Genomic DNA, 24,550 nt, shown 5'->3' on the forward strand with positions numbered 1-24,550 from the left:
TGGCTACTGCCTTTCCTTCAGGCAGATGCAACCCCACAAAAAATCAGAACCGGTCCCTGATCCACTGATTATTTTGAGTATTTCTTTTCCTTCCTTTGTTCAGCATCACACAGAACATTTCCCTTTGATAGAGGTGACTCTTGTAGGAAAAATCTCTGAGGAGGATGGCTGGCATTGCTTCCTGTGGCAGGAGTAAGAGAAAAAGCAAACTGATAGTACATACATAATTTTACTTCCCTTGAACCTGTCTTTCTGTATTCTTGGAACTCTATTTTTTCTCCCGTTTTTCTTCCTGGTGACAGCGTGAACGAAGTTATTCACATCTTTCTTTTAGCTGGGTATCTTAGGAAACTGACTTAAAAGGGACGGCGGCATAAATACAGCACGCACGGAATATTCTCCCTTCCTGTTCAGAAGCTCAGGGGAAAAAAAAAAAACTAAAAGGCAGGAATAAACACCTGACCTCCCCAGTGGCAGTGCTGGGGCGGGGAGCTGCGCTGGGACAGAGTTCCACAGGGCAGGGTGGCCCCTGCCGCGGGCACTTTGTGTTGGAATTCCAGGGAAAATCCCAGGGCAGGAGCAGCAAGCCACGCTCAAGCCTGTGTGCTCAGAGGAGCTTGACTACGTGTTACAGCATCGTGTCTTCATCGTGCTCCAAAAGGCCTCCCCACACACATTACCTGAGGTAAGGGCTCGCTGCCCCTCACAGGGCGTCCGTGGTTTAGAGAAGAGACTGCGGGGTTGTCCCCACATAGCAGGAGAAGGAATCCTCTGGCCTGCACCAGTGGTGCTGATGCACTCAAACACCTCTAACTCCGACTCTGTTCACCTGGTTGCTCAGCCAGTTCAAGTTCAGTCTCAGAAAGTTGGCTGCCCTCTGGTGAAGATCAAGGGATTAAATTCAGGCAAATTGCTGCTACGGAAACAGTTCCATGATGGTTATGTCTGAGGAGAGCAAGCCCTGGCTGGGCTGACCTCCTAAGATGCCTTTTCTCAAGTCACCTTTGCCTAGACTTGTGTGTCTCTCTCCATGCATGGCTAGCAGAGAGAGATTGCCACTGACAGGGAGACCAGTGCTCTCCTCCACAGTTGTTATGGTGTTGTGGGCTTTTATTGCTTTGCTGGTGCCTTTTCAACCTGTCAAAGGACAGGGAGTAGTGCAAATGTGACTGTGACACACATCTGTGGAGCTTAGTCATGGGAGCTGTTGAACTGTGTCCTGAGGGTTTTGGTAAGAGACACAGCAGTCAAACAGGAGGAAATCTAATACTTGAAGGCATTTTAAAAGCAGATACCTGGCACCTATTTGCTGTCCTGCTTTTTTTTTTTTGTGCAGATAGCCATGGCGAGGAGCCCTGCAGTTGTCAGCTACGTCTCAGTGTAATTTTATACCCAGGAATATTCACAATGTACTGTTCCTTTAATCTAAGTCAAAACAGCAAGCTGTTTCTTTGCTCAGAAATGTAACTTAGTTCTCCCTGCTTAGGTATTCTCTTAAGCATCAAGAGACAAGTCCAATGTCCACTGAAAGTAATGGAAAGACATGGATGGTTTTCAGTGGGAGTTAGATCAGTGTTCAATTAAATACACAATTCAATAAGGCAGGCTTTAACTGCTTCTCTTATTAATAACACAGAAATTAGTTTACTCAACAGAGACATTTGGTCTTTATTTTAAAATTATTTCTAAATCCAGAAAATATTTAAACTGTGTGCCCAGCCAAGAGTTTGTATCTTCTATTGCAGGAAGAGACTCAGAAGCTTATTGTGTTAAAAAGCATGAAATTGTGGGTTTCGGCAGATCCTCCTAATAAAGGCAAAAATTAAACTTGTGAAGATTGTAAAAGGAGAAATCCGTGGGGTTTTTTTTTTCTGAATTTGCCTTCCACACAGTGTTCAGCCTCTTCCAAAAAGAATCCTAGAAAGACTCAGAATGTTACTCCCCTGATCTAATGGGGTCAGGCAGACAACACAACAACCCTTTCACAAAGCATGTACCAGGCTACTTACCTTTAACACGCACCCTGCCCTAAAAGATGCACATGGAAAAGTTACCTGCTCTAGGCTTAAGTCCTTGGATGTGCACAGGATGAAAAATTGAGTGTTTTACTTCTGAAACAGATTTGTGCCCTCCCCAAGTAAAGCTGACAAGCTAGACAGCATGACTTCTCAGCCCAGCAGTTGAACTACACTGTGCCTCAGCTTCATCTCAAGTCTTTGATTCTAGGAAGTTTATCTGAGGTAGCCTGCTATTAGTCCTACACTTCTCATTGCTTTCTCCAAGGTATCTTTGCTGCATAGTTGATTTGAGAGATTAACAATCACGTGTGACACACAGATGAGCCAGGCAGAACCACATGAGTAGTCCTGCTACAAAAAGGCACCTTTCCTGGTGCTGTGCTTTCCTCTCTGTATCGTCAGGGGTTTATGGGGCTTTGTGCTGCAGAGAGGTAAAATAAATTCTTGCCCAGGAAATAATGGAAGAAATGGCATTGGCTGCAAACAGGTGATCATTTGCCCTTCTGAAACCATGACAAGGCACTGGGAGACTATTAGCACTTGAATAACTTCATTGCCAGCACAGGCAAATTACTCTAACTCAGTGGATCAGTCTGTATGGATGTGTGTATATGCATACAACAGTTTTTATTCCACACCTGGCCAGGTAGCCTTAGCTAAATGTACCTAAGAAACAAAATTCAAGGCACAGCTTGGGTTAACTGTGTAGTGAGAATGTATCCTCAGGTCTCTTACTTTTCCTATTTGTCAGGTTGTTGGAAAATTTTGAACCAGCTGAGTAAAGTTTCTCTATTTTCTAAAGGTTTTTTTCTCACTTTCCTGTTTCTCCATTGTTCTTCCCAGGCAACACAGGGTGATTTTCAGTTTTTCTTCTTTTCTGCTAATACAATTTTTTTGCAAAACATGCCAACTGGACCAGACCTGGAGGTGGGCTGAAAGAGTAGGCTCTATCTAATGGGCTGCCTTTCTCAGCTTCTCAGGTGGGATCCCAGCTGCTTAGGAAACGAGATGATCTCTTGCTCCTCCCCTTAGTGATTTAGTACAAGTCTGTCAAGAGAGGAAAAAGCAAGAAAGCTTTTTTTATTCCTAAGAGTGATAGGAAAACTGCCACAAAGCTGCAAAAATCGAGGCTATCTTTTAATCTGTTCTGCAGTGCTTGGCCTGTGATTTGAGAGAAGAGTGGTCCTGTGCTGCAGCTGGATTTCCTTGGCTGGGAAAGTGGAAAGGAAGAATGTGTCACCTGTAGCTGAAGGTAAGAAAGTAAAAAGCCAGGTTAGGAGCAGAGGTGAGCATGGTGTGAGATTGCTGAAGCAGGGAGGTGGGCAGAGCCAGTGGCCCAATTGAAAGTGGGCATGGACCAGGAGATGGTGGCAGGGCTGATAGCAGGGAGACTACAAATGGCATAATTGCTTTACTTGGGTTTTGTAAGAGCTGACTATAGTAAATGTTTTATGTCCATTCGAGGTAGGGCATAGAGGATTGCAAAGTCAAGAGACTGACCAGACACACAACTCTGCAACAGAAAGAGTCATCTCCTTGCAACTCACCTGTGCTCTGTATATCTCAGCCCATTAGTTGTTTTCTGCATTATAATTTTGGTACTTGTTCTGTCTTTCCCTCATATGCTCAATGCTTGTCAAATAGATGTTCTTGAGGCCTGTTGTCACCTTATTGTCTGAAGGTCTCACCTCTCTGCCAGTCTCTCTGCACAGTAAGTTAAAATTCTTAGGGTCCCACCATCTTTTTCTACTGCCCCAAATCCCCGCTGGTCACAACTTTTTCCCTGTGTGCTCCTGCTTTTATGTCTTCTTGTGTGTATACAATGTTTCCAGCCTTTCCCTAGGAAAAGGGAATCTTTTCATGGAGCCATTAAAGAAGCTGGATAAATTTAATAATATAATGATAGTAAGTTAAATTTGATAAAATCATGATAATGTGTATGTGCTTGAATTTAGTGACTGGCTCGTTACTAATTTGCCTCTTCCTGGTTCTTCTCACTTGTTTCTTCTAATTAGTGTGTTGTTACACACAGATTAGATACCTTTTCCCAGGTGAGATAGGCAGCAGCAAAACTCAGCTGTGCCCTGTGATAAAACATTTATTTATGCCCTCAAAAAAGACATTTGCAGAGAACAGAGGAGTTCTTTATATTTGCAAGACAGACCCAGATTGCTTCATTGATGCAGCTGTAAGTTACCAAGACTCAGTGACAGTGTCCTCCTCAGTATAATTGTTTGTTCTGTCTACTGCAGTTATTTTCTTCAGCAGCAGCCCTGGCTCAGCATCTAAAGGTGAGGGCTGAGGGTGTCTGTACCTCCCTGACTTTCAAAACCTAGGCAGTCCTTTTCAGTCTGGTTTTTTTTTGTGGTTCAGTGAGCAGTTTCTGGGGGGGAAAATGATGTGATGTGTTGTGGCATTTTGTTCAGTTCCTCTTCCCTAACCTAGAACAAAACAACAAAATGTGCAATGCTCTGTAACGAGGGATGGAAGTAGGTATTTGTCAAAAACATGCAGCAGTTCTTTGTCTTTCTACCCCAAATGTGATCAGAAGATTACTCCAGTTATCACTGAATTTATTGAATTTGTTCTGTTGTCCATGGACTGTGAATCTTTTGCTATAGGAACAAAAAAAAAAAAGATGCTCCAGAACTTTCCTCTCTTGTTAATATTTTTAGAGTAATCTTCCAGGCTTTCAGCAAAAAAACCCTAGAACTGCAACATCTCTGAGATGAATATAAGACCCACTGTACTGCAGTTAATCATATGTTGGTAGTAGGTTGTACATAAACTATCTGCATTAACTTGATTTATAAAAAAGTAGAGGGTTTCAGGTGATAAAGCAAACATTGGAAAAATGCACAGCAGAATTAGATGACTTGTTTCTTTGCTTCAGTAGAAGGCTTCATGTCCTTCACTGTAAAATCGCTCACTTTCTCATTTCCAATTTTTTTTTCCAGCCTAGCTGGGGGTTTCTTGGGTGTCTTTCCCAGGGCATCTCTCTATAGAGACATTAAAAGCTTTCAGCAGGGTGTATTTTGTTGTTGGGGTGACAGTTTGCTGCTTGCCTTCTGCTTTGTTGTTTGTTTTGGTTTTTTGGTTTTTTTTTTTTTTTCATGCATGGAGGTGATGGACTCCAATAGCAGTGAAAGCCTAGAAGTAATGATGTGCTAATAACCTCAGTGCTCACTCATGAGGGAGTGTTGTCTGCAGTGAGAATTCCCCTTTGCTGGTGAGTGATGTGTCTGTGGAGCTTGCAATGTTGCTGTACACCCAGCAGACGTGGGGATTTGGTAATGAGGTCCTGAGGATTTAGAGAAGTTACTTTATTACTGCTGAAGAGATTTAAGAATGGTTTTGTTAAAGCTTAGTAATCATAACACTGGTCTCTACTGCATACAAATGAGCAGCCCAATCCTACAGCCCTGCTGCTGAGGGCAGCACTTAGTCCTGAAAGATGTGGTGATTATGTGATTAGCCAGGAGGCTGAATTCTGCCATTTTCTATGTGAGGTTTAGCAGTGTTAAACCCACACTGAGGACCTAGGGTTGAGGTAATCACTATCCTGTTACAAGTTTCCTGAGTTATCTGCTCCTCAGCCTTTTATTGCCATAAATAACTCTAGAAGCCAGGCCTCACTGCCAGAAGTGTTAAGTGCTGCAAATAGTATAGAAGATGACTCATGAAGTGAGATGAAGGTAGAGCATGAATCAGTAGGAAGAAAACTGATATACAAAGGAGACATTCTGAATGCAGATGACACAAAAAGTCTGAACAAAGCAATGTTCAATCATCATAAAAATGAATAAAAAGTGGTAAAAAAAAAAACAAACCAGAAACTCTTCTATTTAATAAGAAAGACCATTCCAGTGAAAGCACAAAGGTGTTGCATACTGACCATGTTATTCCTTACCCAAGACAATTGCTTTCCAGATTGTTCTGTGTCTATACAAGCTAAGAAAAGAACTTGTCTTTGAGCTAAACAGTTTTGGAGCTCAAGAGTCCTCGTAGCTTCAATGAACCCACACTGAAAGCTAAGAGCAAAAGAAACACTAAAATAACCTGAGCACATTCCTTGTAAATGATAACTCATGATAAGAAGATAAAATTCCCACAGACCATTCCATTTGAAATGACAGCTTTTGCTGCTTTTGCTTACCCTCCAAAAGCTTGCACATGTAGGAGTGCCTTTAAAAGGAGTCTTGGAAGAAAGGTACTTGTTAGATGACATCCTACAGCTGTTAGAGCACTGCAGCATCCTGTTCTGCCTGTAATTCAACTCCTGCCACTTCCTGGGAGAAGGGGTGACTATTAAGAGTTACATTAAACTTCTCAGAGGTGAGAATTAAACACTTTCACATTTGACATCACTACGATACTTTAGGAATTAGAAAAAGATTCCTTGTTGAGGGGCTGGTCAGGCATTGGACCAGGCACCCCAGGGAAGTGGTCATGGCACTAGGACACTCAGGGTTCAAGAAGCATCTGAATGGCACACCACACTAATGTGGTCCAGTTTTTGGTAGTCCCACAAAAAGCAAGAAGTTTGACTTAATGATTTTTATGGATCTCTTCCAATTTGAGATATCTCATGATATGCAATCTCTTTGAAGCAATAAAGGGTTAAAGAGGTTCCCCTTGCCCCCAACTTCCAGCAGGTGCTAAAATGTAATAATGGAAAGAAGACTAGATACTTGTGCTTTAAGTGAAAGCTCTGTTTCTGCTAGCATTTTTAATAAGAATCACTGTGAAAATTGTAGCGGTTGATTTGTCCTCCATACATATTATGTATGGCTCGGCTTTGTTATGCTAGATCCATAAAATGTTGCTCTCAAAGCTGCTTCTCCTTTAGAGCAGTAATGCTTAGAAAAAAGTGTAACAAGGCACCCTAACCTTTACTGCTTTGAGTTCCTTTGTTCAGGATAAAGTAAGGGATTGTCAGAAGACCAAAGCTAATGTGGCTGTTTCAGAGTGTTGGCTGTGGCAGGAAATCTGGAGAAGATGGGTAATGCTGCCAAGGCTTAAGGGATGGAGATACTTATGTGAAGCAGAACTATGCACAGGAAGGGAAAGCTCTAGCAAGGTTCTCTCCCCAATATTACTGTAAAAATAATGTCAAACCTGGTTGTACTCATCTTTTACAGTGTTATGAGGGCCATGGGTTCATTTCTTCATTGAAGGTAGTGCTAGAATGAAACTTGGCATAAATTCATGATTATTCCTGGTCAGCTTCAAAGCTATGGATATGAATTTACCTGTGTGTTAACGAGCAAAATTCACAGTGGCATGTTGTAATTTGCTATATGTCTAGGTACTACACCTTTTCTACTGTGTGTGTGTTTGATGCATTTAATCTGTCTATTCATAGGAAATCTGCTGGATTTGAGCTTTAATGGAGTATGTTATTCTCATGGAAGGTAGCACAGGCTATTTTCTATTGCTGCTAAGGGAGAGCTAATAGTTAACAGCTAGTGACAGATTTATGTTTTCACTTGTAGGCTACCCAGCAGTGGGCCCAGCTCAAATATAAAGTATTGCTTGGAAAAGTTGGCTTTGTTAGCAAAAAATATGAAGTTCGTTTTTAAAGCTGTACTCATTTTAAGACTGAAAAAAGCACTTTCTTCCTGTTGGGAGAAAAGAAATTCTCTGAGGAGAAATAGCAAAGACTGAATTTCTGTCAATAAAAGAGTCTGTGTAATTTAATACCAGGCAGCTTTTTAATACAATAGGAGAAAAAGAGCAGACACTTGCCTCTGTTATGAAGGGGAAAAATACAAAAACCTGCCTGCAGTATGTTACCTAAATTTAGCCACAGAGGGTCCAGCCCTCTTGGATACTCAAAAATCTGTCTGAAGTAAGTAAAGGCTATAGAGAAGCTCTACTTGGAGACCCTCTATCCCCATTTTCCAAAGTGCTGGTAATAGGAGATGCATTAGGCAGCACTGGTGGCCAGACTGTAATGCAGCCCTTGCTTGTTTAGTCCTTCTTATTGCAGAATCACAGAATATGAAAGTTTCTGTTTGATTTTTCTTTTCAATAATGCAAGTGGCTGAGGGTAGAGATGTGTGAATGGCTTCCCTCAAATTATAAAGCTACTCAGAATCATCCTGGGTTTAAGTTTGAATTGCTGCTGTGTTTAAGCGGTGGTGGGATCATGCTTTGAACAATGCATATCCATAAAGGTGTTAAACTGCTTACAGATGTCCTGCAGGCCTTCTCTTTCCTGACATCTGTACTCAAAAACCTATCTAGGAGAGGCATCTGATCCTCAACACAATGCTTGACAACAAAATAAAAAACTTGAGTTCAGAAGCCAAAATAAACCACAGATTATCATTCAGAATGCAAAGAAAATGGACACTAGCTTCTTAGTCAAATATCAGTTCCATAATTTTTTTTAAAAATCAATTTTGTAATGGTTTCTTAGGTTGAGATCAAATATGAGTTGTAGATTTCTCAGAAGTGTTGCTATTTGAGATTTCTGATGTCTTAATTTAAGTGTCAATTTAAGTCCTGATAGCAGCATTTCTTCTAGTTTCATGGGCCTGAGAAAGAAACTTGTATCATCCCTTACTGGCATGCACTTCCAGTGAGTTTTTCAAAGAGCAAGTTATTAGTACTGTTATTTCCTTTGTCCACCTTTGAAACAAGCCCAGAAACTGTAAACAACTGGAAACTATTGCCAACTTTGGTTGTATTAACACTCCTACAATGCAGTAAACAACTTGCTTCTAAAAGCCGTAGAGGATGAATGTGTGATGATGCTTTTAGTGTGCAAAAGCTGCATCTCTGCTGCATCTCTGACAGCAGAGTCAGACCTGTAGCAGGAGTCCTGTCTCATGTGACACTTACCTTGTTCTCATATGCTTCTACAGTTCTGGCAGTGGTACTTTGACTCTTGGTTATGACATCCTCAGCTCCTTAAGAATGATGATTTTTGCCTCTCTGCTTCCTCTAAGGATGATGATTTACTGATGAACTCATTGGTGAGCGGTGTGTCTTCAAAAGATGTAAACATTAAAACTCAAATCTTGTAGAGCACTTGGCTTTCAAGCAAAGCTTCATGATGTATTTCCAGTGCCAGAGTTTTTGTTTAAGAGGTTGCATAGACTGAAACTGTCCAGTGGAGAAGGCCAGCTGGAGCCTCTCTTCACTGCTTAAAGTTTACAGTAAATGTTTTAGTGGCTTGAAGAATGATGCAGGTGCCTAGTCCAGTCACACCCAGAGGGGTACGTTCTGGAAAGCATGGACGCTTATGCTGAAAACCTGTGAAGCCAATTTTTCTGCATGTTCCCAAAGAGGGTCCATAGAAGCTCTTGATAGTTTGAATTCCTAAGGGTTTTCTGATCTGGTTGGAGAAAGCCAGGCGAGGATGGTGTAGTACAAGCCTACTAATGAGCCATGTTGTAAAGATCACTATGTTTGTCTGTTAAATAAACCCAAACTTTGCTGCGTTTTTGTGGTATGTGATTTTGTTGTAACAACATTGCTACGTTTGAGTCTGATCGTAAGCATTTCAACAATTATATATTTATAGACAGCATTAGGACTAAAAACCAAGTTATTTGATAACTCTTCTGAGTGTCTATTTAGTTTCCGCATATTAGACATGAATAAACAAGGAGCAACTTTAAGGCCAAGACACATCGTGTTTTGAAGCCCTCAGCTGACAGTTCTACCATCTGCCCAATCTCTGTTGGCAGAAGGGAGAGCTCTTGTATGAAAAAATGCTTGGACCAAATCAAAATTGCAGATATTTTACATCTGCCAGTCTTCATAAGCAGAGCGAGTATGACAATGTTGTTTTATATTTCAGTTGTAAAACAAAAATACAGAACATCTGCCACCCCATAGCTGACTCTGTACTGCTCCTAAAATAACCGAACCAGTTACCTGAAAAGCACTGGGGTTCAGCTGTCAGTCAGAACATGCAAATGTCAGAAGCCAGTATACAGCAGAATGCATCCTGACAAAAAATAAAAGCAGGATGAGTGGGCAATGCTGACAAGTGATGTGAATTTGTATTGGTTTTACTAATCCATTCAGGAGAAAAATGTAGTTGAAGTATCTTGGTATGGTATGTCTTTTTTTGGTGTTGAAAAAAAAGATTGAAGCATGATCTCAAAACTTTCTGTTTAGAAATTTCCTGTGAAGTTATCCTTTAGAAAGTGGGAGGAAAGGGAGGTTAAAATTAAATGAAACCAGAGCAAGCAAATAATTTTGTTCAATATGAAATGAAATCCTTTTATCACGTCCTTCTGTGGTATTGGGAGTTAAGTCTTTTTTAATGATTAGCAAATACCACTAATTACTATTTTTGTTTTCTGTTTGAAATACTTTATTACAACTTTTGTTTATTATAAAGAGTAAACAACCACTGTAGATACTCCATATAGCGTGTTTGTGAAATGTAAGATGTTCGCAGCACTTGAAAACTACAACAGTTAAACTTTGAAATTAGGGGGCTCAAATAAACCAAAAAATGGTGCTGCTTTTCCATTAGCAATTCTTACTGCAATGGTATCCTAAGATTATAGAAAACTTTGGGTTTGAGTGCTCAATTGCATTTGAAAGAAAAAGAAAAAATTCCTTGCAAGCATTTGATTGTTGTCATGATGATTTTTGGAGTTTTGTGTTGTTATTTTTGTGGTTTTTGGTTTTTTTTTTTTTTTGGTTGGTTGGTTTTTTTTTTTTTGTTTTTTTTTTTTTTTTTTTTATTGTAACTGACCTTGCAACCTCTGGTTGCAAATGTGAAGAAATAACAGGGTATTTACTCACTGTCTCTACCTGCTGCCTGTCAGGGCATTGTATTGGCTGTGGTAAAAACTGGCTCATTGTAACACCAGACTGAGATCCCTCCTGTAGGCAACCTCCCTTCCCAATGTACTGTAAGAGGGAGCTACTCCTGGGGACAAGGCTGAGTTTGTTCTCTTAGTCTGTTCCAGTCATCTGCCAAGAAAAGTATCAGCCCTGCTTTCTCTTCTGGTGGGGAGGGTTGAGTCATGCTGAAGAACATAATCATCAGCTACTCTGTTACTATGGCATGGTTTTAAACCAGTGCTAAGAGCTCAGTCTGTGTGGTGCCACAGCATGAATGACTCCTAGTGTGGAAGTTGGCTGTAGCAATAGACCTTCAAGATTATTTCCTCCTAGGTCTGTGTTTGTGAAGCTGCTACGAACTTCAGTTATTGTTAACCTGTGCTTGGGTTATCTGAAAAGAAGTAAATCTTCATGGTGGCTCCTTGGGGAAGATTTCCTCACTTGTCTCATCTTCAAGTTTGGCTCCATCCTTTGAAGTCCCTTTTAGTCAAACTGTCCCAACCTGTGAGGGTCTGTCTGTGTTCCATCAGTGCTGTCATTTCTACTCTACAGCAAGATGAAGAAACAAATGAGAAAAGCTCCTTGGGCTTCTAAACATGTAAGGAGCTATCTAGAGTAGTCCTATAAAACTGTGAGGTTCAGAGTACAGTGGAAGACAGAGTCATTCCTGATACCTTATCCATGTTCTGTCACAGGTGGATCGTGAGTGAAGGTCTCTTGGACAATTTCAAAATTTGTTTTTCATTTTCCATTTTCAAAACAAAGCATAACTTTAAGCTTAAATGTGGCTATAATCCATTTAACTCTGTTGGAGTATTTTTTCAGTACTTTAAGTGCCTTCTGTGTGCAGAACATTGGTTAGAAATTTAAAACTGAGTTTTAAATTAGCACTTGCTAAGGTGTTAGCCTGTGCACCTTCTAAGCAATAGTTTTGAACCTCCTAATAATGGAGGATTAGAGCCTAGATGTAATTTGTCTCTTCTCTGTATGTTTGGGCTTAAGCCAACTGAACTTTGTAAGCTTCGCAAAGTGGCTTCACATATATATCTTGCATACATAATATTTACATATATACAAGCCCCCTGCTTCAAAATAACTTTTTGAGGCAAAATCCACCTTGCTGCAGTGTTGTAATTCATCACTGGTGTGGGAGATAAGTGTCTATAATTGTATCTTTAACGAGGCAAGTGGGACAAACTGTGAAAATCAACTTTTCAGGTGCTGTGAAATCAGATCATGCATGTGGCCAAATGGTGAATCTGCTTCCCCTGTAGCAGGAGGATTGTGTTAAACTGAGTGAGTGATAGCCCTTCTCCTTAAGAGCTCCCTTAACATCAGGCAAAGCCAGAGCTGCCCCTAACATCATCAAAACCATGTTTCTGTGTGCCCATGTCCTCCTGGTACACTCATGTGCTAAGACATCTAACATACGTACGTCTGACAGAGTCGGTGGGGAAGAGGTCACCACCTGGCTCTTCACTCTCTGGTTGTTCTGTAGCCCCTCAGAATGCAGCTCTGCCGCGGCAGCCTAGATAGAAATATTGTAGCCCACGGTGAAATTGTGACCATCTGCTCCTTGCTGCAAATCCAGGGAGTAGGAATGCCCAATTCTCTTCCTTGAGAGCCTGGTTATTTGTTATCACCATGGAGTCTAACTGTTGCCAGGGCCTGTTACTACAATAAATAACTCCACAGAAAGCTTTCTACTTACGTCCTGGCATACAGACATCATTGTCCTTGTCCAGACAGTCCTCTCAGAAGATGAGAGTATGTTTCATCTGTGGAGCTGGGATGCTGGTCTTGGAGTACCAAGCCTCTATGGGGCATTCAGGGTGTTAGTGAACCTCCTGTGGGAACTCAAGCTGATGGATGAATAAGATACTGTCATGTAAAATACACATATTTCAATGTCTGGTTGAATTTGTTAAGTATACTTTAATTAATTAAGTATACTTCCATTAGCTATGGAAGAAGATCAGTTATAAATCTGGAATTTCAGGCAGTAAGGCAAGCTTCTAAATGGGAAAAAATGTCATTGGGAGACAGGGACAGGCTAGGGAAAATGTTTTAAGCATCCTTTGAGATCATTGTACAATTTCTTGATTACTGTTTGAGTCTGTTCACATCCTTAGAAGTAGATGTCTGTAGGAGATTTAAAAAAAGAAAAAAGCAGCCATAATTTATGCTTTCCAGAGGTTGTTATAAAAGACAGCAGATAAATGTTAAGTCAGTGCTGTCAGTTGAAGATCATGTCTTGGGTCACTTGTGCTGATATCATAAGCTAGTTATAGTTAGAATAAAGAGAATTTCTTTCCCCCAAATACTTACATGAAACAGACTCTTTGTATGAACTAAGGATTCAAAACCCTTTGAAGGGGAGCAAAAGCTCAAGTAGCTGTTAATAACAATGAGGATTTTTTTTTTAACTTCCTGGGACCCTGGTAACAAATAAATGTCACTTTATGACCTTACTCTGACTTGTAGTGGCAACATTTCTTTAAAACTTGTCATATTTTCTGTGTATTTATGAGAAACAGAGATGTTTATATGACTAATGTCTCTTTTAAATAGTAAGTCCAGTGGACTTTCAGAATCAAATGAACCTCACTGCTGAGACAGTGTGACTCCAGCCTAAGTGATCGCTCTGGCTGGCTGGCTGCAGGCAGCCTTTTGCATTCCTCTTGTCTCCAGTCCAAACTCTCAGATGCTCTGCTTGGGAAGCTGAACAACCTCATTTGCATGGCAGGGAGCCTGAAGTGATCTTCCCTGCCCCAGTGTGTCCTGCCTGACTGTGCAAAGCACTGCCTTAAAGTTCCTGCGGGGCTTCCATGTTCTCTCTAGCCAGTGCCTCTACCGAGCTCGGAGCACATGTGTGGCTGTACCTACCTGTGCCGGCATCCTGGCGTTGCAAGGTGCCCTCAAATGTGCACCTGCTGTCTCTTGAGAAACAGCTGTCTTCCAAGACATCTTGTTCTTTTCTCATCCCTGATCAACAGGGACTTGACTCTTGTTCTCAGTCTGAATTCACACAGAATGCAAGTCAAGTAACCTTTTGGTGTGTGGGTACTTTGTTGTTGCTGCTGTTCTGTTTTCTCTCTTTAGCAGATGTTTGCAGATTGCATGTGGTAATGCTGAAATGTGATTGATGCTTGATGTAGGGCAGAATAGGATGTACAAGTTGAGCTTCTTGTTTGCCTTTCTGGTTAAATGCTTACTATGATGGTGCAGTTCTAAAACTTGGTTTTAAGTAAATAATAGATGAAATTTTAAAGAGATGACTTTTATTTGTTCCTTCAAACACAGATAAGATGATAAAATGGAAATAATGTCACTTATCAAAGTAAGAAAATTGATTAAATGCAAAATCATAGGCTGTAGCATAATCAAAACCTAGGTAAGCTTTATGATTTATGCTTTACAAATTGATTATTGGCACATAAAAGACAAGACAAGTGATAGTTTAAAGAAGTAAGTGTACATGGGATGTAACAAGTGGCATGAAATTGGTCCTCATTAATATTTATGGCAAAGAACTTTCTTAGATCTGAACAGGATTTGTGCACTTAGAGCCTGAACTTTTAATATCTGATGCACATGATTCAACTGACATGGTGAACAGTATGTTTCTGAACAATTGGAGCTAGAGGCTTTCAAGAGCAGACTGCTCTCATGCTGATGCTGACTGACGAAAGAAAATCCTTTCTCTCATTTTAGCAGCTTTTCGTTAATATGTAGCCTTAAAAAATAAGCAAGTTTCAGTACAGTCAAGGCAGCAAGATGTGTGCTATATGAAAAAAATAGCAGATTTTCATAAATACAAATTAAGATATTTCCTTTTAAGAAAACCCATGGAATGGAGCCTATGTGAAGGTCAACATGAAAACTGGAGAGAAAGAGAAGCTGTCAGAAGGCCAGTAATGGTGGGCAGGGGGGAAAAAAGTGCAGGTCTCTCCATGCTTTGTCTTGTGAGAATGAAAACAAAAGCCAGTCATGGGGATGTGCATGCTGGGGAATAATCACTACAAAAATCAGAAAGCTGTTTCTATAATTGCTAGTGGTATGTGGAGGAAATTGAAATGTATGATTATTTTAAAATGAGCAGAGTTGTTTTTAAAACTTCCAAATCTGAAGCTGTTTGATGGCTTGCAGAATGCTTGGGAAAACTAAATGGGAGGCAGGACATCTTGGTATCCCTGACCTTATCAGCTGTCTCTGATTTATGCACCTAAATTAGTGAGCTGCTGCAGAGAGCGGAGAAAAGTACTCTCCACGGAATGGCATTTCTGATACACAGCAAGGCTTTGCCAGTCCTGCTAAGCGAACAATTTCCCATTTAGTATCACCACCCTGACATGTATGCAGATAAAAAACATTCTTCTGAAGTTTGGAAGCTGACTGCAGTTATTAACAAAGCAAAGGTTGGCTGATTTGAAAGGGAGAGACAAATTTCTGAGATTCTTAGTCTGGTAACAGTCCTGCTGACTTTGAACAATAGAAAGTGATGGTGGATTTTTCAGGGACTCTCAGTAGCCATATTTCTCTTTGAAAACAGGACTGAATAGTCAGGTGGCTAAAGAGGAAGTGCCCTGACTACTGGTGAGCATGAGTAGTCATTTGGAGGGGAGTTTGAAGCCAAAAAGACTGCAAAACTGCAGCCCATACTGTGCTTGAAGAAAAAAAAAGGTGCTCATTTTCCCTGTGCTCTGGTGACTCCCCCTGAGGTGCTATCACAGCCTCAAGGAGGAAGCCTGGGGACGTGGGTGATGGAGTAGAGGGGGAAAATTCCTGCCCTGGAGAGGGAGGCTGAAGCTGGGATTGAATCTGGAGGCTGTTGGGGGCAGTAGGCAAAAAATGAGCTGGCTTGTGGAATGAGCAGAAGGAAGGTTAGAGAGAGAGATGAGAGGGTAGACTTGGAGGCATAGGATGACTGGAAATCAAAGGTGCTGGACATGGACCAAAACTAAGAATTTTTGCAACTAAAGTCAAAGCCTCTATAGATTGTACAAGAACTGCTGCACTTCAGCGACTGGCTGCTTAGCTAAATCCAAATAAGCCTTCACACACAGGCACTACATGATGTTTCTTTCCCTGCGGTTTTCTTCTATTCTTAATTTAAAATCTTACCTGGGTGGCAGTAGATCATTTTGTGAGTGCTTCCATCTCTGTCTCATTCATGTCATGTCAGGCTCTAGGTACTCCCAGGTGGACTAAACAGCTTGCAGAGCTGACCTTTAATGCAGAGTGTGAATTTTAACAGATAGCTTAATATTTGTAAGACTGGGATGATGGCTAAAATGGTGGCTGTAGTCAGTGGAGACCCGGCTTGGTTGTGCTTTGCTAAACCAGCTCCATGGCTTGCTCTCTTGTGTGTGTGTGCTGTATTTCAGTGCTGTATGTGATCCAAATGCTGTACGTAATCTCTCCATGGTGACTGCACAGTATTTGTTTCTATTTAAGGAGAGAAAGAGGTCTGGGTTTTCTGCCAGAATTCCCACTCAGGTAATTACACTTCTGCCTGCAGAATTTCCCTGTAGCTTCAATTGTAGTAGTTGCTCTTCACTCCTGCTACTAAAAAGTGTGAACATAGACCTGCTGCTGTGTTTTGGGAACACAGCAGTGCCTGCTTGGCTGAGGCAAGTGAAGTGACCCTGCTATGCACCCTTTATGCTAGACTTGCCCCTAGTAAAAACTGCTGCATCCAGTCATGCCACTCTGCAGCTCTCATCTTTCTGAGCCTGACTTTGGCATAACAAGTTGGTCATGATAGTGAGACAGCCAGCTGGAAGCCAATGAAAAGATGATTTAAGAGCCAAGAGAAAGCCATATGGAGAGAGAGAGGGATTTCTCTTTACAGAGTTATAAGTAAAAGTGTTTATGTCTTTGGAACCCTCTAGCTGTTTTCTTCCCTTATTTGCATCAGTTTTATGGGTGGGAAGTGGTTGCAGTTGATTAGCAAATGCTACCAAATCTCTTTAGCTAGAACAAATGTTGTAAACAGTAGATATTTCAGGCAACTCTGTCAATAATAAAAATGAACACAACAACATTGTAATGGTAATAACACATATGTAATTATTATGCTAATGTTAACTACAATACTATGTATTATATCAGCATAATATAAAAAGTATTGTTTTCAAAATAAAAGATACTGAATGAAGGGCCTCTTGCCTCATATTGGCATGATGCAGAGATATTTTTATTTCTGAACTTATGGCAGCAGAGCTAATAAAGTCCATCTCAGTCTGGAAAACTATTTTGCAGATGCTGAATTATCTTTGAAGTCAAAGTAAACACAGGCCATGTTCACTCAGAGCCTTATACAGAGATTTAAAACAGAGGATGTCCAACATTAATAACTTAAGACTCATCAAACATAGCATAAATAGTAAACAGAACCAAGACAATTGAACCAAATTATTGATTCATGGAATTCATTCTTTCTCTTCACAGAATGTTCACATGCAGATTGTGTTCTCTTGAATTCAGTTCTTATTCAGATTTACTAAATAAATGTTATGGTGAGTGTGTGGGTTTAAAGAAAAAAAATTCTGTTAACTAATTCTGTATGGATCATATCCTTAAGATTCAAGCTGTTTCACATATGTTATTGTTTCAGCTTCCCTGACTGACTGAATGCTATTCAAGTGAATAGCACTGAAACCCTGCTTGAACTGCTACTAGGAGTCGGGGTGCTTAAAGTGTTCTCTTTGGAGTTGCAAGTTTCTCATGAACATGGAATAGTTTAAGAAAAGGCTGACATATAGGAAAGATGTTGAACTAAGCTGAAATACACTTTCCTATGGAATACCGAAACCTGGAAGTGCAACCCCTACACAGGGGCAAACCAAAGCCCTGTCAGAATAGGGAATGCTCTTAGAGTCACAGAATGTTAAGGTTTGGAGGGGTCCTTAAAGATCATTTAGTCCAAATACCCCTGCCATGGACAGGGACTAGACCAGGTTGCCCAAGGCCTTATCTAACCTGGCCTCAAACACTGTCAGGGTTGGGGCATCCACAGTTTATCTGGGTAATTTGTTCCAGGGTCTTGCCATCCTCACAGTAAAGAATTTCCTCCTAATCTCTAATCTAAATTCCTCCTCTTTCAATTTGTACCCATTAGTCCTTGTCCTATCACAGTTCCTGATAAAGAGTCCCTCCTTGGCTTCCCTGTAGATCCACTTCAAACACTGGAAGGTTTCTTTGAGGTATCCACACAACCTTCTGTTCCCAGGCTGAACACCCCCAATGTTCTCAGTCTTCATAGGGCAGTCCTCTTATCAACTTTGTGGACTTGCTCCAACAGTTCCATGTCCTTCTTATTTTGGGGATCCCAGAGCTGGATGCAGCACTCTTGGTAGGGTCCTCACCAGAGCAGAGGGGCAGAATCCCCTCCCTCACCCTGCTGGCCATGCTGCTTTGGATGCAGCCCAGGATTCCATTGGGTTTCTGGGCTGGGAGCACACACTGCGCTCATGCGAGTTTTTCATCAACCATTACCTCCAAGCCTTTCTCTGCAGGGTTGCTCTCAATCGCTTTTCTGCCCAACCTGCAGATGTGCCCACGTGTGTAGTCGGAAGGATATGTAACAAGAGGATCTCTTGGCAATATTTCTCCAATCCTGGGTACAAGCTACATGAGATGCTGTGCTAATGGAGAAAGAAGTGTGGATGTATAGATAGCTTCACCTTGAGATTCTGCTCATCACTAGGATAAGACTGTAGTTAGGGGCAAGTTACTCTGAAGGGAATGAAATTGGCCTGTGATCTCAAGCACTTGTAGTTGCTGGAATGGACTAGGAATGTTCTAGGCATCAGCCTTGCTCTGTTGTGAAGTGATGCTAGAGCTCCTTTTGTGGGACAGGACAGCTCTGCTCCTGGAGAAGTGCTGTCCCAAAAGAGCACCACCTGGCTCTGAAGTGACCCAAGTTGGTGGACAGCCCTGAAGCCTGGGTGAGCTGGTGTCCTTGCTTGTCCTGACTGCAGTTTGGGCTTCATGGAAGAGCTCAGGGGAAATGCCATTGTTTGGAATCTACATGTCTGGCATGCAGTCAAGTCAATCTTCCTTTGTAACTTTCCTACACTCAGGGTAAAGGAGATTTGTGAAGTTAATTAGACTCCAGATTTGAACATTCCTCATGGGTGCTGGAAACTGGCATTCTCCTTTCAGCTTATATACATATAGAGCTGCTTGCTACACATTGGACTTGAGATGCTCCTGGAATGAGAAATGGAGTGTATGACATATCTATCTGCTTTCCAGGGACTGCCTTGTCAGAGTCTGTGATTCAGCTCTTTGCCTTATGGATTAACTGGAAGTATTCATGTACTTTTAAAATGTCTTTTAAAACATTTTGCTGAGATGAAGTCTGTGCAGTTAATTAGAGCTCTGCCACTGTTCACAGAATGCTAGCTGTGCTGAGCAAAGCTCTTCAAACACCTTTTTTCCTGAATTTGAGCAGGCAAAGCACTGGGCTCTCATGCTTTCTTGGCAGGCAGAAATGGTGAGGTAAGGAGCTACTAGTTCCTGGTGGCATTTCTGTGCTGCTGGGAGACTGGCTGTGCAGTGAGGTGGAGCCAGCACTCATCTCCTGTGTCTGGCAGAAGCATGGGACAGAGCATGGCTTACTGCTTTGCCAAATGCAGTCTGTCCTTCCTGGGAGCCACACATCAGAGATGTCCTTTTGGCACAGTGGTCAAATACCATTTTTGCAGGTGTTTGATGCAAAATTGTCAGAGCTTCTAAGGAAGCTGTGCTACAGCTTTGTTCCTCTGCTCAATAGCAAATTCCTTCAGACTCCCAGGCTCTTTTATCTGTAACTGGTTCATAGTCCTGTATCCATATTTGAACCCTTTGTGATCACTACTTCTCTCCCTTGATTCAGCGCATCCTTTCCCTTTGCTCAGAGAACATCCCTCCAGCTTCTGCCCTCTTCTGAGTGAGTAGCTTTAATGCTTTGCCTATCCTTGCCCAGAGGATAGACAAAGATTGATTCCGTTTTTCCATCTAAAAGTGGAATGGTCCAGATTTGTATGTGAGAGATGAGATCAAAAACTTGTTGTTTGCTTCTACTTAAACAAAATATGTTTTTTTTTAAAAAAAATCTGAAGATGTTCCAAAATTTCTCCTGAAACATTTTTAACTTTCTTCTATTTCAAAAAAGATTAGCAGAAACATGGAACTGCTTTGGCAGTTGTGGAAATAAAATTAAAAAAACATGAGTTAAAATGCAACTGCTCAAGCCTGTGGGGCGGAGGCCGAAGAGTGTTTACTAGAAACATTCTTGCTGTGTGGCTGGGACAATTTTCTGTTTGGGGAAATATTGCAAATCTATTCACTTTACATATGGACAAGTGGTGATATATCAGTGTGCTGCATATTGTGCGTGTACCCCGAGTACAGAAATGCCTTGTTCTTAGGAAGCTTCCATCTCTGGAGTGAAAGGCAGCAGCTATTTTTAGTAGTGCACTGCAGCATTGCACAAGAGAGCATAGGATGATGCTGCTTCCTCAGCTCGCTTCATGGATGACTTTGCTAATTTATTAAGTGAGGACTGATGACAAACTAGTACCACCAGAGGAGCACAGACACAGCTTCATGCTTTTTTGAAAGAAGTCAGCAAGGTTGTGCTGGGGAGCAGTCTAAAACTAAACAAAAAAAATTTGTTTCATTGGAGAAGAGCTCATAAAGCTATGCCCTGTAACTGCAAATGCTAGAAATTCCAGCTTTAGGAATAAACATTACAATGCAAAGCCTGGGCTGTTTCTGTCAGGTGCCCAGAAGAGTGGGCCCTGAGATGTAGTAGCTGGTAGTCAGAATGGAAAATGTCCCCTGTGTAGAGACAGTAAAAGACTTGCATCTTTACTCCTGCTCAAACCCCTTTCAAGAAGATTTAACAGATTCTGACGGGGTACTGCCCTCTCTCTGTGCTCGAGATGTGTGCTGCATTCCTAAGCACTAACAACAATCCCACGCTTTTCTGACATGTGTGATCAATTGGAGATTAAATCCTAATGTGAAACCTTACAACAAAAGGTTGCAGTGACATTACACAGTCTTGTCAGGTTGCTGGAGTTCCAAAGTCAGTATTTTGCTTGGGTGCTGACACCAGGACCATCACATTTACTCTTCTGTTGACAGCTGCTCTGCTGATTTCCCTCTACAAATGGCTTTGGGTTTTGCAAGTGTAATGGGTGAAGAGCTATGTGAGTGCAACAGAACAGTGTTTCCGCAGTAAATGGAAAAAGCGAAATGCAAACACACAGTAGAAATCTTGCGCCCTGTATTTCAATTGCTCATTTTTTTAAAAAAAATTGCATGGCTGATGTTTGTTGGAATTTTTATGCCTTTTCCTAGTGTGCATTTGTGTATTTTTTCTCTCCAGACTAGCTTCATTATTGCAAAAAAGAAGTTAGTGTGCCCAAGGAAATGCTCTTGTTGAGGGTGATAGCATGTGGAATTTGGTGAGTGAGTTACTAAAGAACGTTATTTCAGTAGTTATCAGAGAATAGATAAGTAAAATGTAAAACTGTTAAAACTTGGCAAGAGCATCCAATATCTGCATTTTCCTGATTAGAAGTGCTAGCGTTATTGTAAAAGCAAAGCATAATTGCAGCTTACTCTGTTTACCTGTGGGTTTTTTTTCAAAACTGAAATATACACAGAAAAACATTTGAAAATTAATGATTTCAATGCAGTTTGAAGACCTGTGAAGAACCAGCCTTTATGAATTTTATAAAAGCCTTGCTGGGAACGTTTTAGCAATTTGTACTGGTGCATTTATAACAATGCATAGTGGGAGTAGAAATTATATTTTGTTGTGCATTTGTGAAAAAGAATTTTCAGTTGTATTCACTTAAAAAAGATGAAAAATATCAATAAAGTCAATCATGTTTTGAGCTCTGAAACTTGCATTCTTGCAGAGGAATATTGCAAATGGATTTCAGACCATTTGGGACTGTGATTTGGTTAGTATTATCTGTCACCATAGATCTTCAGTGCTGTACGTAGTTTAACATATGACCAACATAATGGTACTAGTAATGTTTCTCTTCAGAGTAAATTAAGTAATTGTTCAGCCTTTCAATATCCATGATAATTTATCCTGTTGTTTAAAAGGGACTCCCATTGTGGCCATTAAAGGAGAACATATGGCTTGTTGATACAATGTCAGCTTCTCAAGGTGTTTCACACTCGGCCTGTTATAGAACTGACTGTTAGCTGATGTGCACTCTGGAAAAAATATCTTTAGATGCCAAAACCAGTTCCCAGGTGAGAGCCTCACAGCCAAAAAGAAGTAAAAAGTGCCCTCTGGCCTTCCACCATCAATCACCTCCCCTATCCCCATGCTTTTCTTCTAAGATATATTGACTTTTATTTAGCTTCCTCTTAAAAGAATTTCAAGCTTTTAAGGCAGTTTGTAGTTTTATGCAAACCTTTACAACACAGTTTGCCCTTAGTCAGCGTGTGTCCATGCTAGGTGGTGAAAGACTAAGCACTCTGTCCTTCATAAACTTTATGACAGCCTGTAAAATAATAGTGCTAAAATAAATTTAAAAGTGTGGCCTTAGTAGTTTTCTCTAAGAACTCTGACAGGTAAGAACTGGCAGGGTTTGCTGTAATCTTTTATAGCCTTATATTCTTGCATACAGCCTCTTATATTCTTGTCATAAGCTGCCTGTGAAGACTACATAAAAGAGCAGTATTTTTCCACTCCTATTACAGAAGCAGTAACCTCTGGCTGAAAGCAAGGTGGAGAAAGAAGAGGGTGCAATTTGGATTTACCATGACTAAATTCAGCAGTGCCTGTTTAAGGGATTTTTAAGTTTTTTGTTGGGTCATTCTGGATGTATATGAATTTTTCTGGATTGTTTCTGTAATAGTTGATGTCGTCAAATGCTCAGCATAATTGTGCTTTGCTTACCTAAAGCGGAGTCTTGCTTCTGAAGTCTGTGAAGTTGTTGCAGTCTAAGCCTGGCCTGCATCTGGAATCCATAGTGGCATACTTAATGGAAAATATCTCAGGGCTTAAATAACTGAGCTGTAAAGATTTTCCTTCTTGTTACTCACACTAATTAAAAAAAAAAAAGAAAAAAAAAAAAAAAGGAAGAGCAAGACATTGGTACAGTTATGCTGTATTTTATTTACATGGATATTCTGGTGTCCAAGCTGTTTCATGTGATGAGGGGACCTCTGTTGTGTGGCTGTTCAAACACTTAAAAGTAGGCTTGCCTGCCAGGAGTGCAGACCTTTTGGCATAGGTGATACAAGCCAGATGAATCAACAGCTTCAACTCCAGCTCAGCCACAGAACTGAAACGAAGCCTGTGTGTGTCAACTACCAGTTTGTCATGGCACAGCCTTTGCAGAAGGACTGTGTTCTGTATAAGGGGGCCCCAGCCCAGTTGTGGGGGTCATCTTGCTCAGCCTTTTGGACCAAATTATCATCAAAATCAGCCTTAAGACAGGCTTTAGACGTTTTACTGAAGGAATGGAGTTGGTTTTGAAGTTGTTGGTTTGTTTGGTTTTTGGTGGTAGGGTGTTTTCTTTGACTGTTTTTTTTTTTTTAATTAGGAAATCAGACCGGGTTGGCCTTGTGAATCTCTGTCCTGCCTTAGTCAGATCAACACATTAGACTTGGAATGGCACTAAGGTTCTGGATGGCTAGCAAGTAGTCTGCACCAAGGAGAAAGTGTTTTCTGGAAGCACTGTCTCTCCCACGACCCAATCAAACTCTACTTTTCTTGCAGAGTACCCGCAGTATAGCTTTGAGGGTTCGTTCCTGTAAAACTGTCAGACTCAGCTGAGCTTAGCATAATGCAAACTTTTGTCTGCATTCCTGTCTGCCCTGCAATCTAGGGCTAGGAGAAGAGTTGGGCTTGTCCTGTCTTCAGTACATTCATTCTTGGAATACTCCTGTAGCTATTCCAGGGTATTGCTGAATCTCTAGTACAGACCTGGGCAACTGATCACCAAAGAAACCTGTGAGAGAGGCAAGCCTCAAGCCAAAGATGATCCCCTAGGGGTGGGGATGGCCTTCCTCTCTTTGACAGTCCCCACTGTTCTTGCCAAACCTGCCAGTGGCAAGCTGTGAGTTAAAAATGCTTGCTTCTGGAAAGCCCCACTTGCAGCCCTGCTGAGCAGCAGTTCAAAGCTTGTTTTCATGCTTAGCATATTTCACTCCTGCTTCTTCAGAGATCATGTTAATATTATCACCTCTCATCAAACATTAATCTGTACATCATTTGCCAATTGAAGCATGAGTAGGTTGCACAGATTTATTCAGCAAGCAGCAATTGCTGCCTAGACTCTGTGGTCTAGTTGTTAACAGCTGGCTGTTTGGGTTGTGTTTTTGTTAAGTGGAGAGCCTATTTATAGGCAGCAGAACACATGCACATCCTTGTCTGTGCTACTGCAGATCCTGGGTAATCTCCTCTGGTACAAAAGCCTAGTCTACCAGCTAGCATAATGTGTACTAAAATCAGCGTGAGAGAGTTAGAGGTGTTGGTTTTTGTTGGGTTTTTTCCTCTTTCTATCACTATCTTGAAGCTTTGGAGCAGACCGATAGCTGAGGGACAGGCTGGTTGCCTGAAAACTGGGGGCAAATGTTTCCCAGGGTACAGAGGAAGCAGTCTATGGTGGTGGTGTCTGACACAAAACACCATTAAAAATGTTCTTGTGGCAAAGGATCAGATTTTAAACAAGGTATTTAATGTG

General features: G+C 41.1%; 1 protein-coding gene and 1 long non-coding RNA gene across 5 annotated transcripts; one reads left to right on the forward strand and one right to left on the reverse strand.

The window, feature by feature from the left end:
- Positions 1–2,053: 2,053 nt before the first annotated feature.
- Positions 2,054–24,470, forward strand: LOC137469133 (uncharacterized). 4 transcript variants are annotated; one of them, XR_010996400.1, is made up of 5 exons: positions 2,054–3,270; positions 18,356–19,343; positions 21,220–21,298; positions 21,954–22,106; positions 22,560–24,470. It is a non-coding gene; the product is annotated as an uncharacterized lncRNA (long non-coding RNA). The 4 variants fall into 4 exon arrangements; XR_010996388.1 differs by having other exon boundaries at positions 2,055–3,270; positions 18,391–19,343; XR_010996367.1 differs by lacking the exon at positions 18,356–19,343 and having other exon boundaries at positions 2,073–3,270.
- On the reverse strand, positions 3,112–10,618 carry STMND1 (stathmin domain containing 1). Its single transcript, XM_068203716.1, is given in 6 exon segments — positions 3,112–4,215; positions 4,218–4,324; positions 4,327–4,381; positions 4,895–5,017; positions 8,868–8,921; positions 8,923–10,618. Coding segments are annotated over 6 exon segments (537 nt in total). The 5' UTR covers positions 9,034–10,618; the 3' UTR covers positions 3,112–4,128.
- Positions 24,471–24,550: the final 80 nt, after the last annotated feature.

The sequence above is a fragment of the Anomalospiza imberbis genome, chromosome 1, assembly GCF_031753505.1.
Source record: "Anomalospiza imberbis isolate Cuckoo-Finch-1a 21T00152 chromosome 1, ASM3175350v1, whole genome shotgun sequence".
Lineage (NCBI taxonomy): Eukaryota > Metazoa > Chordata > Aves > Passeriformes > Viduidae > Anomalospiza > Anomalospiza imberbis.